Source organism: Onychostoma macrolepis, chromosome 08 (genome assembly GCF_012432095.1).
Source record: "Onychostoma macrolepis isolate SWU-2019 chromosome 08, ASM1243209v1, whole genome shotgun sequence".
In the NCBI taxonomy this organism is placed as follows: Eukaryota; Metazoa; Chordata; class Actinopteri; order Cypriniformes; family Cyprinidae; genus Onychostoma; species Onychostoma macrolepis.
Window position 1 is genome coordinate 6,657,974 of NC_081162.1, and position 14,804 is coordinate 6,672,777.

General features: G+C 36.7%; 1 protein-coding gene across 1 annotated transcript in view; it reads left to right on the forward strand.

Annotated features, from left to right (window-relative positions):
- Positions 1-11,556: 11,556 nt before the first annotated feature.
- Positions 11,557-14,804, forward strand: part of tcf7l1b (transcription factor 7 like 1b) — a 66,357-nt gene continuing 63,109 nt past the window's right edge. Inside the window, exons 1-3 of the mRNA XM_058784455.1 lie at positions 11,557-12,442; positions 12,551-12,623; positions 13,453-13,580. Of these exons, the coding sequence (XP_058640438.1) occupies positions 12,257-12,442; positions 12,551-12,623; positions 13,453-13,580 (387 nt within the window). The 5' untranslated portion in view covers positions 11,557-12,256. The remainder of the gene's footprint in view (positions 12,443-12,550; positions 12,624-13,452; positions 13,581-14,804) is intronic.

The window sequence follows — 14,804 nt, forward strand, 5'->3', positions numbered from 1 at the left end:
TAATGTAAAAAGTAGGTGTTTATCTGTCAAAGGGTAAATCTATGGAATAAATGTGATAAGGAATTAAAAGTATGCAATTCACTTTGCAAATTTAAGAAAATTTATAAAAATAGGGTGATAAATAATTATATGACTCAGTATCAATAAATTGTGAATGGATTGTTAAAATATTGAAGTAATGTGTGAAGTTTAGGCTGGTGAGTGGGAAGAGTTGTATCTGGATCCAACCTCGCCCCCTGGATCTTGTGTTCTGCAGTGAGGACCATATGCCAGTTGATGGTGGTTCGAATCCCATTTGGAGTGGTGCAAGTAAGACCAGTTAAATTGGTGCCATGACCCAGATGGTAGTGAGGTTTAGGGGGGTGAGTTTAATGGAGGCCAGCAATTGAATGACGTTGTCGGGTGTGCCGTGGAAAATGATCAAAAACTTCCTTATCTCTATTATATTTCATTATTATTATTTCAAATCAGTGCTATTGGTCATCGTTATGTCTGTTTGTGGGTTTTACAAATATTTAACCAATGAAAAGCATTCAAAAGAGCTTGTGTCTAAACCTCGTAAAGCCATTGGATCTTCAAATCGTCAAGCAAACCTCATAACTCCACCCCGCCTCCATTCAGAATAAAGTGATGTGACACTCAGTTTTAAGACAGACGTCAACTTCTTCACAATGCAAGGGTTTATATAAGTACAGTGTTTCCTTCACTCAAGAAACACTGTCTATAAAGGCTAATGTTTTTGTGTTTAAAGATCAGAGAAGAGTCTTTGCTTTCTAGTTGTAGCCAATACACTTTTGTACATTTTAAATGTTCTGTGCATAGCGGTTCGTCTTTTATTTCATGAGATTTTGGCCTGCAAACTGATGAAACATAATGCGATTAATTAACTGCCTCAGATGTGGCCATTCTAATGATGGACAAAGCACAGATCTCCGTTATTCGGTCGTCAAAAATCTTGTTAACTCCATTTGAGTATGATTTTCAGAAATTAAATGCAAATGTCTGATCATATACAGTATAAAGCCAAAATACCAACTCTGATGACATAATGTTTATTGAAAAAAAAAAACTTTTACCCTTTCTATCCTTTTTGTTTTTTTTAATGCTTAGTGGTGTGCCATGGGATTTTTTACATATCAAAACTGTGCCACGGCAGAAAAAAGGTTGGGAAACACTACGATAGAGGATATGGCCTCTAGCATTGTGAGGGCACATGCTGGTTGACTCTGGTTTCAATCCATTTGCAGTGGTGTGAGCAGTACCAGTTACATTGTGTCATGTAATGTCATGACCCAGATTGAATAGGATCTTGAGTGCTCAGCAATGTAAGTTTGAATTCAACTTGCAAGACGCATCTTATTTTAAAAAGTTTCAAAAAAGTCTAAACATGCTAAAAACCAGCATTCAATAAGCTTCAGGTTCAGTTCTTGTTCTGTCGTAATCAATGTGCACATACATACACATAAGCATGAGTTAACCTGGAGCAGATATTTTAATGTGGGAGCTGTGGAGGTTGCTGACACAGTAAGCAGAGGGGCAGGGACAGGAACCCCTCATTAAGACTGAATTAAACAGAGCTTTGATGGGGAGACCTACATCAGTTCAGTCTGGCAACACATGAAAGAGCAGCCGTGAGAGACAGGGATCTGCACTCGTTGTCACTCTCTCCGGTGTACACTTGCACACATTTCATCCCTCTCACACACACACACACACACATGCACTGAAAACCATATCACTGCCACATACAAACAAAGACTATGTTCCACTATCCGTAGACTTCGGCTGTATTTAGTATGCTGTGCACACTATGCAATTTTTCTATATGCAGAGAATCCCCAGATGACCTAATACATTTGCCAAACATTTCTGTGTGGAATATGGTATCCCACAGTGCAATGTACTCAACTTGACCTTCCATTTCTAGTGTGATGGATGAATAGGAAATCATAGCAGTCATGATTAATATTTCTTACTTCACTATGTATTTGATCTGGCCACCAAGAGTTTAGAAAAATTTGTACAAAATAGGAAAAAATACAAATTCACCCATATTATTTCCAAAAAGAAAATGGACTCTACATGCTTAAGTCATGTGACGAGCATAGTGAGGTCATGTGATAACAATATAGCGCGCTACAGTTTGAAATGCGAGCAGTCTCATTGTGGAAAACATTTACTGTTTGTCTTTGTATGTACCAACCAACCCAATCTCAGACGATTTACAAGACGTTGAATTCATATTCATTTGTACAATGTGATTTTTACTGAAGTGTATGAGTAAGCATGAAGCCATAAACCAAAACTTCTGTGGGGTGTAAGAAAACACAAAGAGATCATACAAATTCACCACCTATTCACAAAAAAGTCACAAATTACTGTGAAGTGTGTTGTATGCCACTATTCAGTAATATAGTATTTAATTCTGAACAAAACCCCAGTCTGTCACACCAGAGAAATGAGAGTTATGTACAGTACATACAGTAAGTTGCAGAAAAGAAAAAAAAAAAAAAAGTAAATCAATGGTCATCTAGCGGAAGTAAATAAATTTTGTTTCAGCCTTCAGCGTCTCTCCTGACCACTTATACCCTCACACACAACTAAAGAGAATAAGGATGTAAACATACAGGCAGACACAAATGCTTGACAAGTTTATGCTGTTTTGTACATATTTTGTACAATATTAAATCAGATTATTATTCTGGTAGTTAGCATACTGACTTTAGAGCCCACATTTAAACACTTGATGAGTGCAGTTTTATTTTCCTTTTGTTTTAAATAGGCAATAGCCTTTAGCTTGTATAACAGCCATGACCCAGGATTTGTTAGTTGGCTGCAGGTGATATAAGGGCGCAGGACATTCTCATTCAAGAGAGCATTTGATTGGATAAAAATCTGTGTAGTGCAGAATGAGTAATCAATATTTTTTGTGTCTTTGTTGAAGGAAAATAAATTAAAACATATATTTTTTTTAATTTTTGCACATTGATGCCATTTAGCATTGGAAGCATAAACATAATGGAAGCATTTCCATTATGTTTATTCATTTAGACACTTTTATCCAAAGTGATTTATCAAATGAAGAACATTATAAACAATTTGTCACAGAGAAAACAATATTCATAGTATATAATGCCAGAAACCTAAAGTAGGAAACAAGCAAGAACAGAAGTGAAATACAGAAAACAAGAGGATATTTCTTCAACCAATGATCAAAATTTAGGAATCAAACTCGGGACGCCCGCAACACAACAGCGTTATATGTTGGCACACTGCCCACTAGGCTATCGGTGCCTACAATTATGTGTTATTTTTGTGTGTTTTAGTTTTTCCACAACATTATTATAGGAGGAGATCAGTTAGTGTTTGGTGTAGGAATTTTCTTATATTTACTCAATTCATAATTGATTTCACAGCTTTAATACTATATTTACTCAGTAAATTCTTGTTTGAATATAACATTTTAGCATATAGCTAAATGTAATAGTTCTGCTAAATGTTATAGGTCATGTTCAGATCCAGTTGCAAATTTGGTTGACAATACATGAGAATTTAGCAATGCATGTTTTTCATTAGGGCAGAAACCAAATCTGAATACATTTGAACATTCAGACTGGAACTTGAAAAAATTATTTTAATTAGATTGTGCTTGTTTGGATTTCATGTGTTTTTCTTTCTTAAAGGGATAGTTCACCCAAAAATGAAAATTTGATGTTTATCTGCTTACCCCAGGGCATCCAAGATGTAGGTGACTTTGTTTCTCCAGTAGAACACAAACGAAGATTTTTAACTCAAACCGTTGCAGTCTGTCAGTCATATAATGGCAGTCAATGGGACCCATGGAGTTGAGAGTCAAAAAAACATACACAGACAAAACCAAATGAACCCCTGAGGCTCGTGACGATACATTGAGGTCTAAAGACACGAAACAATCGGTCTGTGCAAGAAACTGAACAGTATTTATATCGTTTTTTACCTCTGATCCACCGCAATGTCCAATTGTCCTGAGCGCGTTCACAACATCCGGCGCATGACGCATCAACATCATGATCATCGTGATCTGTCGCACGTATACGTCACTCATTGTTTAGATCGCTTCCGCGCATGCGTCTACTATGCCAGAGCATGTTGACGTGTCACGCGCCGGATGTTATAAATTTTCATTTTTGGGTGAACTATCCCTTTAATTCAAACTACAAAAAATGCAACACATTTGAGTCGGACAGCCAAAAAAAATAAAAATCCTATTCTTGCTTCCACTCCGAACAAGGCTGCAGAAATCTTTGTGTTGACATTAAGGCGACGTTTGAATATACTATATTCATGTTAGAGGTAAAACCCAGCAGTTCACACAGCAGTGGGTATGTGGTTTCCACTTTAACACACTACTGTCACTTCACACCAGCACATTATTTATTCTCTATGAGCACGTCTCTGGCAATGACGCAGGTGTGTATTCTTGCCAGTGTGTGTGTAAAAGAGACAAACCAGACATTCATAATTTAAGAGCAATGTCTGTTGAATGAGTGACTACCTGAGGGGAAATGAAACATTGGATTTGTTGAATAAAATATAAGTTGCAGGATCCCTCGTGTGGCTTGTGTGCATTTGTGTGTGTGCAGGTAATGATGTCAGTAGGGACCGAATATGTAATGATCATGCAAATATACATGCTTATTTAAACATACCGACATAAAGTCACCGATCGAGTCTCTCGGTACAACCCTGAATACTTGTAGCTACGTTTTCAAACCTGATGGTTTTGCTGAATACGGTTTAATGTAAATGATATGGTCTAGTTGTGCGATCAACAACGCTTGGAGGGAGTGCCAAAAATGGAAGGCTGATCGATTACGCGTACAGAATACCAGAGCGTGCTGGTTTGACGGTTTGAATACAATAAAAGGTATTAGATTTTCAGCAGTAAATGTAGCAGTGTGAACAGATATTGGAAACTGTCCCTACAGGCTAGTTTTCACATGCCTGCAACTTAAGCTGGAGCTGACTTGTATTGTTCAGGCAAACGATCCACCTTGGGCAGAGAGGTGTGAGTGTACACACCTGCCAGATTGCATCGAGAGATTCACACACATGCACAAATGTATGTATACACATAATAAGAAAGCACACACACATACACACACGGGGTAGGAATGGTGTCCTAATGAGGCCCTGAGAGGCCCTGCTGGTCTGTCAGTCAGGCTGCACCATGCTGACACATGGCTGACAACAGCATTGAGCTACTTCTGTCTCTTCCGCTCGGTTTAATTCAGCTAAACTACTGACAGGATTATAGAGACACTCAAATTAATTCAATTAATAATGTGCTCTGTCACTCTCTGCCTCCCAAGGAGGACAATAATAAACTGTGATTTGGGAAGGAAGAATGTGTGACATGCGAGAGACGTCGAAACGTGCTGGAGAGGCACAAACACTGCTTTACTGAATATTTACAGCAGTGGATCTCAACCGGTGGGACGAGACTCAGAATTGGGTCACAGGTCTGTGCTGATGGGGTCAATGCAAAAAAAATGCTAATACCAAAATGTAACCAAGCATATATTTTGCCACAGCAAATAATCAGGGAGGAGTAAATGTTCCCTATGTCATTTGTTGCAGAAAATAGCTAGTAATATAATATTTAGCTTACTGCTTGTACCTAGAAATAAAAGTGTGCAAGATCTTAAAAATCTTTTAATAATCTAGTTTATAAAAAGCATGTGCCAGGTTCTTGTGCCAGAAATGCACTAAAGAGTTTAAAAAAATTAATATTTCATGTTTTCCTTACACCTTGAATACACTTGTACACGCATGTAATTATAATTTTTTTTTTTTTTTTTTTTTGAGGAAGTTTTATGTTTTTATCAAAATTTTTATCTGATAATTATTGACCATGAAGGTCTGCTTTGCTTTTTTAAATATTTTTTTTTTAAATATTTTTTTAATAATTATTATTAATTAATAATAATCTTAATTCAGAAAGTAAAATATATTAATCATAGAAAATAGTGTGTTGAAGTCATTATATGCCACCATTTAACAGTTTTGGTTCAGTAATATTTCTTAAATATTGTTTGCTAATTAAGGCTGTTAAGCCTCATTAAGGCTTGTATTTTTAAAATTTTACAAAAAAAAAATTAATATTTAATAGATCTAGACCAAAAAGAACATTATTCCATTGAGCTGGGTACTTAAATATTGCATTGTTAAAACTACAATAAAAACAAAATCACCTCGTGTGGAATCAAACAACATGAATCATTCATCAGAGGCCTCCTTTCATTCTCTCGGTCTAATAAGCGAACCTGGTGGGCCGAAGCTTTGTCTTCAAGCTGCGGCTGAGTTAAGCAGTCCGGTGATGGGCCTGGACACAGAATACTTGGGATTTGCTAAAGAAGCACTACGCTTCAAGAACTAATGACCCATACGGAGTAATCACCTCAACAAACACCCCATCAGCAGAGAGAGAGAGAGAGAATCGAGTTGAGCCGTGCACCTGAAGCACAGATCTGCGTGGCAGTGCGGATATAAACACTGGCGCAAATACAACGAGAACACAATAAAATACACAAGCACTGACACATGTTTGTGTGCTTGAACTCAGACGCACCCTCCAGTGCTCATTTGCAACAGTTAGTCCAAACCAAGCGGCGTCACTGCATTCTTTGGGAAGGCGGATTCTTATGCCAGCTTATTCTCCATTTTTAGCTTCTTAAAACCGCACGGGAGAGTTCCCATCATCGCTCTTAAGCAGATTTACTTTCATAAAAAGCAGCTCAGAGGAGGAGCATGTAACTGAGAATGTGCTTAACTTCACACGCGTATTGTGACATATCATCTTTGTATAGGTATTATGGAGCTGAATGTACAGTGAGTCACAGTAGGTGTGCTTGCATAACACAGTAAGTTCTTTAATTACAAGAATTAACTTTTATTATTGTGTCTTTCTGTTTTCATATGTGGGAATTATTTTCATGCCCAGCAAATCAAAGTGAGTGATTCTACAAAACTGAATAAAACGTGTGTTCCTCAAATACATATGTGACTCACACCAAATAGTGTGTTAATGCAGACTTTTTTAAATAAACAAATCAATGAAAATCTACTTGCTTTTTTTATTTGCATTTGTTTTTTTCCTTTTCATTCATCACGTGGATGTCTTTTTTTGGCCTGAAATCTCCTTTATGTATTAACAAATATGCATATTTTAATAAAATAAAGATATATGGACTTTGACTTGAAAACTTAAGTTCAGTTGCTGCCTTTATTTATTTATGTTTTTTGTTTGATTGTTTGTTTTTACAGTATAATCAAATTGGATGTACTTTATTTAAAGTGATTTTAAATAAAAAAATTATTAAACTGACTTTATTAAACTCAAAAAATGAAGTTGAAATGGGTTCAGTTAATTTGATGAGTTAAAGTAATGGAAAAACATGCTGCCATTTCACTTACATCATGTACTTTCAAAAAGTCTTGACTCCAAGTTAAACCATCTTCTTTTTGTGCACTTTATCTTATTTTTGTTACATTTGTAAGGAATGATCTTAAAATGTCATCCTTTTTTCTTTTTTTCTTTTCTTTTTACCATGATTTTATATATTATATCATTTTATGAAGTACTTTACTGTTTTCTGTAAATTTAACTCATTTTAACAAATCTGTTAAACCTAAAATGCTATCATATTTTTTACGGTAACGTTTTTTTAAATTGGTTAATTTTTTACAGTAAAAAGTTGCTGTTTTTTTCTTTTCTTTTTTAAACTTTCTAAGAGAGGCATGTTGTATTTTCATGACCTTTACCACAAGACTTTAAATATTAAACTGTAAAACCTGTTACCATAATGTATAGTAAACATTTAATTCTCTTTCTAATAATTTTGTAATGCCAAATTAACCTTTCAGCCCTGTTGTGTTTATGAATAGTTATATCCCAACATATTAAAGTGCAATTAGCTTGAGGTGCCATAAAGCAAATTAACGAAAAAAGGTCATAAACTAAACTCTGGGTGTGTGTGTGTGTGTGTGTGTGTGTGTGAGTGGCCCTCGGGCCGTCTCTCAGTGGGAGGTTTGGGGATCTCTCTGTTCTGAGAGGGGATTTGATCAGCGACGAGGGTAAAGCCTTCACTAACAGACCTATTTATCCCTACAACAAGCCCTACCTTCCTACTCCACTACTCTCTCACATGCACACACTGCCCCACACAGCAGTAACCAGCAATTACGACAACACCATGTCATTAGAGACTTATACAGACTCCTATTATCACACCCTCACAGACAGGGAGCATTAAAGTCGACTATGAATAAGAAACGACATTTTAAAGAAAAACAAACAAATAAAACCATGAATAGTGCTGCGCAAGAGCCTGTCTGTGTTCAGCCATGGAAAAGAATTCTGTTTTAGCATTTTAGCAATCAAATCAGCATGAAGCATGACTTCAGGTCTTAATAAAATGACTAAAATGCTATTAATTATTGTATATCATTAAGGATTTCTTTTTTTCCTTATTTTGGGACTATTAGACTCATACTGGTGGTTGAAAGCATAATCAAATTAGCCAAAATAGTTATTAAGCAAACATGCAAATGTGCAAGAGATGTTTAGGATGTTATAAATGATAAGCGCTCCAATTCTATGGAAATCTGTAGATCTTTCCAGTGAATCCTGCGGATGCAGATTCTGCATGGCCTGCTTACGGCTGCTGAAGCTCGGTTGAGTGTTTGGATGGGGGTGAACGTTGGTGTCTGGCTCCTTCATTGACGGTTACGCCCTAGTTGTTCTTTTGTGATCTGCGGTGATGGGGGGCTACCAGTGACACATGAACTGACAGTCTGGGAAAGCATGACATCATTGATTTTTGCCCAAATATCAATGGACCATGACAAGCGAACAAAAAACTCACTTTTATTAGAAGCTACGGCTATTGACCATCATCCAAAAAAACCATGCCTCCTTCAATGTAAGTTTGTGGGAAATTTTTTCCACAAAACTCATAAATCAGATGGCTTGGAAAAGTAATAGCACTCCTCTCCTCAACAAGCTTTTTGGGCAGCGCTCCAACATGTACACTGAAAAAAAAACAACACTTTGAAGCAATTTTCACTCAGAAATTGCTAGTAATTTTCACAATTAATTACAAAGAAACAGCAAGGAACACATTGAATTCAACTTAGTAGACTGAAATAGTATTTTCTTGTAAAATGTACTCCAGTGAAATTTGTTTTATATATAACTTTGAAATTTTGTATTTTTTTTGTGTAGCGAATCATTTAGGGCAAGCTAAATTCGAGTCCCAACATATGGTCCTTTCCTGATTCCTTCCCCTTCTCTTTTCCAATTTGCTTTCTGTCTATCCTCTATACTTTCATGTTTCAACAAAGGCAAAAATGAAAAAAAAAAAAAAAACAAGCTGCAAGATTTCAGGCATCATTCATGTCAGCAGCACAAAAGTTATATGCCAATGTTTAATAATTTTTATTTAAATATTTTTTGGCAATAAAGATACACAAGTTAAGTAGCTACATGCAAATTATTATAACTGCTCCCACCATATTTTGGGTTTCACTCCTTAACATTAACGCCAGAAAAGTCTAATAAATTATCTTAAATATTGTACATTTTAGTAATAATATAAATATTATCATAATTAATCAGTGATTGAATGTCAGTGTTTTGATTGGGGGGAAAAAAATGCAATGCCATGAATTAAGAATTCTGTCCCGTTTATTCGTTGCCACGATTTGCTAATTTGTTCACTCGTTTTAGTTAGGGAATAAATTAGTACAACATGGCCAAGATTTAAAACAACAAGGAAACATATTAGTAAATTGTGGCCATGAATTAACAAGTCATGGGAACAAGTTCTTAATTCGTGGCCACAATATATAATTTTTTACCCTGCGTGTCATGTGGCTCCGTATTTTCTCTGGCATCACAAGATGACAAAATTATTTTCATTTTTATTACATTTTATATTATTTTAATTTATATATTTTTGATATCATTTAAATTTTCATCCATCATGTATTGCCAATAATGTGATGCATATCAAAGTCACTTTCAAACCAAGCAATTTTCTGAACTCTTCAACTTGAACCTGTTGCGAAATCTACTTTGGAACATTTTTCACCTTCAAAAGAAATTCCCAATCTTGTGGATTCCAATTCAAATTATGGGATTTTGCCCACAAATATTTGCCGGAAAAAGTAAACATTTATGCACCCTAACAAAACTTTAATTTTTCACAGAACATATTAACAAAACATTAATTTTGCATAAAGAAAATCGTGAAATGTGAGTGATTAATTTTACATTTGTTATTTAAAACCTCTTTAGTAAGTAATGCCCTATATTTACTGAAATACAGCACGAAAAAAAATCTTCGCAAAAGCATAGCTACCATTCAGGTTTGTTGTTGCCGCCAAGGGTCGCACTGACACGCCCCTTACAAAGCCACAACTCTACAACTTGGGCATAATCTACAATTATGAAATTCCCACTTGTAAATCAACTTTACTTGATTATTCAAGACTTGAATTTCAAGTGTTCCGAACTCATAATTAGCACCTACGATATTTCCGACACCGAAGGTAGGCTATCAGCTATGGAAGCCCGTTTCCGCCACTGAATAAAAAAAATAAAAAAAAGGTTATTGCGACTTTATCTCACAATTCAGACTTTTTTTCCACAGAATTATGAGATATAAACTCGAAATTGCGAGTTACAAAGTCAGATTTGCGAGATAAAACTTGCAACTCTGACTTTTTTTCTCGCAATTGCGAGTTTATATATCGCAATTCTGACTGTTTTTTCTCAGAATTGTGAGATATAAAACTCGAAATTGCGAGTTATAAAGTCAGAATTGCGTGATATAAACAGTTTTGAGGGGGGGGGGGGGTTGATATGTTCTCAGAATTGCGAGTTTATATCTCGCAGTTCTGACTTTATTTTTCAGAATTGCGACTTTATGTCTCGCAATTGCGAGTTTATATCACGCAATTATGACTTTTTAACTCGCAATTGCGAGTTTATATCACACAATTATGAGAAGAAAAAAAAAAACAGAATTGTGAGATAAAAAGTCGCAATTACCTTTTTAATTTTTTATTCAGTGGCGGAAACGGGCTTCCATAATCAGAATCAGACTCAGAGAGGGTTTCTCTCACTATAGCGGGAAATGGAAAACCCGGAGTGGAGTTCGAGAGTTTACAGAACGGTAAACTCCGGTCCACTCACAGTCATTCCAGTCCAGTTTTCACTCTGTTGCTAGGTGAGGCAAAAATGCTTTAGCTTCCTTTGGAGCATTTTATTAATATACAAACTAACTTGACAAATTTGTCAGAGAGATGCTATTAATAACTGAACTGTTTTATAAAAACAATCCTGCAGTTGTAGGCTATTGAATGCGAATGAATTACAGCCATGCTGATCTGCTCTTGTGATATTGCTTAAATAACGCAATCCCAAACCCTGTGTCATTGAACTATTTCAAGAATCAAGTCCTGAACAAACTGTTCCTTTAAACTTCTCTGAGAGTGTGTGTGTGTGCTGAATGGAGTGTCGTTTTTCAGCGCTTAACTCCTCCTCTGCATTCTGCTCGTCCAGCGCACACACACACACACACACACACTCACACACTCTGCTGCTTGCGCATTCCCCATCAGCAGCTCAACGGACAGGGAAACGGAGCCTCTTCGCCTCTGAACACACCGTTTTCAGTGTTCGTGCTTTAGCTCAGCAAACATGACGGTTGTAATTCGCAATATGGAAGAAACGAGCAGCTGATCTGGGGAGGAATTTGTGTTTTATGTGACTAAAACACGTCTTTGGGATAGAGACTACGGAGGCGCCGCGACCGTTGTTGCAACTTTTGTTGCAATCAGCACGCGCGTTTACTGACGGTTGCGCGTTTTAAAGAAAAAGTCTCTCAACTTTTACGCTCGAATTTGGAATGTAGAATCGGACGAGAATACGCCTGTTTCGACTTTTTTAAATTCGTGTTTGGTGAGTTTGTCAGCGGAGGACACAGCGCTGGAGTTGAGTTTGCAGAGTTTGTTGCAGGGAAACTGTCGAGCTTTGTGTGATTTGTTTCTTAAAGTAATCATGGACAAATTGGATTTAAATTCATGTGTCAAGGATTATTTCTGAAAGCTCCTGTGTGTTTACCTGCATTGAGTGGACTGCGCCGTTCTCGTGCACTTCAGAGTCAACACAAACTCTTGATTTTGTTACTGTTGCGAGACGCTAGTAAACATGCCACAGCTTAACGGAGGTGGAGGGGATGAGTTGGGGGCGAACGATGAAATGATCTCGTTCAAAGATGAGGGCGAAATAGAGGATAAAATCTCCGAAAACGTGTCAGCCGAAAGAGATCTGGACGATGTGAAGTCTTCTCTAGTGAACGAGTCGGAAAATAACAGCAGTTCATCCGATTCTGAGGTAAGTCAGACACCACCGCGTGTTGACAGACGCATGGATGTGGTTGTTGCCGTCGGAAAAATAACTTTTCTGTTTTGTTTTTCTCCGTTCCTCGTTCTTTCCCTTCAGCAAAGCGAGAGGCGCCCTCAACCAAGAGCTGATCTTGAAAGTTATGAGAGAGCCCGAGAGTATTTCACTGAAGGTACGAGCAAACGGCTGCTGTGGCATGCCCATTTAACAATTATTCATTTAAAAACTAGTTTCTGTTTTTGTTACTTGTAGTGTCTTTTTCAGTTTGACTCATTATATAACAGTGTCTTTTTCTATAAGTGTCTATTTCAGTAGCCTACTTCTAGTTAGGCTACTATTTATTTGGTGTGCATACCAGTAGTAACATTTTTAATATGTTTTCTACTATAATTTATAGAAATGTTATTTAAACTCCCAATTTAACTAATAATTACAAAAGCAACTGAAATTTGAGATAACAATTGTTGTAGTTTAATATATAATTTTGATAGATATTAATGTAATACAAAATAGGTAGTTAAATCCAATAAGTTCTAGTAGCCTATATCTGGAATAGATGCTATTATTTAGATAAAAACACAAATTATACTATGTTGTTTACAACTAAACTTGGTAGTAGAAACCATTAGAATATATACTAGTAGGAAGTGAGCAGATGATATCTGAACCGCAAGTTTACATAGAATTCAATAGGAAAATTGTGCACTTTTTTTTACCAGTAGCAATTAAAAAGTTACTTGCTACTAATGGGTAGCCACTAGTGTTTAATGAATAGTTACTGGAGATATATATATATATATATATATATATATATATATATATATATATATATATATATATATATATATATATATATATATATATAACTACTAGCAACATCTCAGTACAAGTAAAAATATCAGTAATATGAATAAACGTTGAAACAGCTTGCCATATTTGTTCTTTACTTAACTTTTGTGTCCACACATTGATCCCTAATCATTTGTCTCTCCACTGTCCAGCTTTGAGAAGACAGCAAGATGGAGGATTTTTTAAGAGCCCCCATTATCCAGGCTACCCGTTTCTAATGATCCCAGATCTTGCCAATCCTTACTTGACCAACGGCGCCTTGTCTCCAAGCGCAAGAACGGTGAGTGCCATTGAACACACTGTCTGCCTCGGTACATCTCTGAAGTTTTTTAAGAGCCAGTGAGAAACATCATGTGAGAGTTTATAATGGCCCTCAAGCAGAATGAAACCAACATGTTTATATAAAGGATTCCATTTGAAAATCTGCACTAATCAACCACTGTTTTGAATATTTGAAGCTCATGTCGCCTTCAATATCTGCAGTCAAGATCATTCTCAGTCAGCTAGTTGAGAGCATAAAAAAATCTGCCTCTCTTCATTGAGTTTTAGCGCTTAGGATTTAGTAGTTCGCCAATCAGTTTTTGTAATTTGAAGTTATTTAAGGAATATGCATGTGGATTGCTAATGTCATTTTAGCATTAGTTCATGTTTGAGGCTATTAAACGGTTTAATTGGTTTTAATTGTGTACTTCAGCTGTTTGACTTGTATTTGACAGATTTCTATTCATTTATTTGTGGTGTAGGAGATCATGTCTTGTTATCGCCAGCATTTACTGGATCAGATTTGCCAAAATCTTGCATCTAAAGTATTTTATGGTGTTTTGGCCCCACATTTCGTTGTCTAAATACGCTGAAGAGTCCTCATGTTTGTCTGTGAAATGGTTGGCTAATTGATCTAATACCCAGTGAATCTAATTCAGTGCTGTCTGCCACTGGGCTGTAATTAAGCAGTTTCAGGCTGCTTATTTAGCCTTCTTTAAAATAAGATTAGTCTGGCCGAGCGAAGAGGTCTGTCACAGTGAAATTCTATCTGGGTGTTCGTTCTTCTTGTCCGAGTGCTGCAGAGTTTGCCTGTTCTCTCCCTATAGATGTGTTGGAGTTTTGTGTCCGTGTCTGGGAAAGGTTGACTGCCCTTTTAGCCCCAGCATTGGGTCTTTTCAACCCAATTTGCAAAGAACTCAGCAGGCATTCATGTATGGCTTTGCCACGGTGTTATGCGTCAGCGCTCTGAAGAAAAAAAAAAAGAGAATGAACGGTTGGGTCTTTGAAAGCCTCAACCGGGAGTGTTTTTTGGCTAAACCGTGAGCCATCTCCCCAAATCAACACGTTTTACAGCCATTGTTTATTCCAGAGCTCAAATCCTCCTTCGTTACTCTGAATTGCAATGCGATTTGATTGGACCCGGCCAAGCGTTTGAGCGAAAAGTTGTGTTTTCTCCCCTGCCTCCTCCCTCTAGACACTCGCGCAAGTTTTACTTGGCCTCTCCGTTTCTTTTCACTCGTCC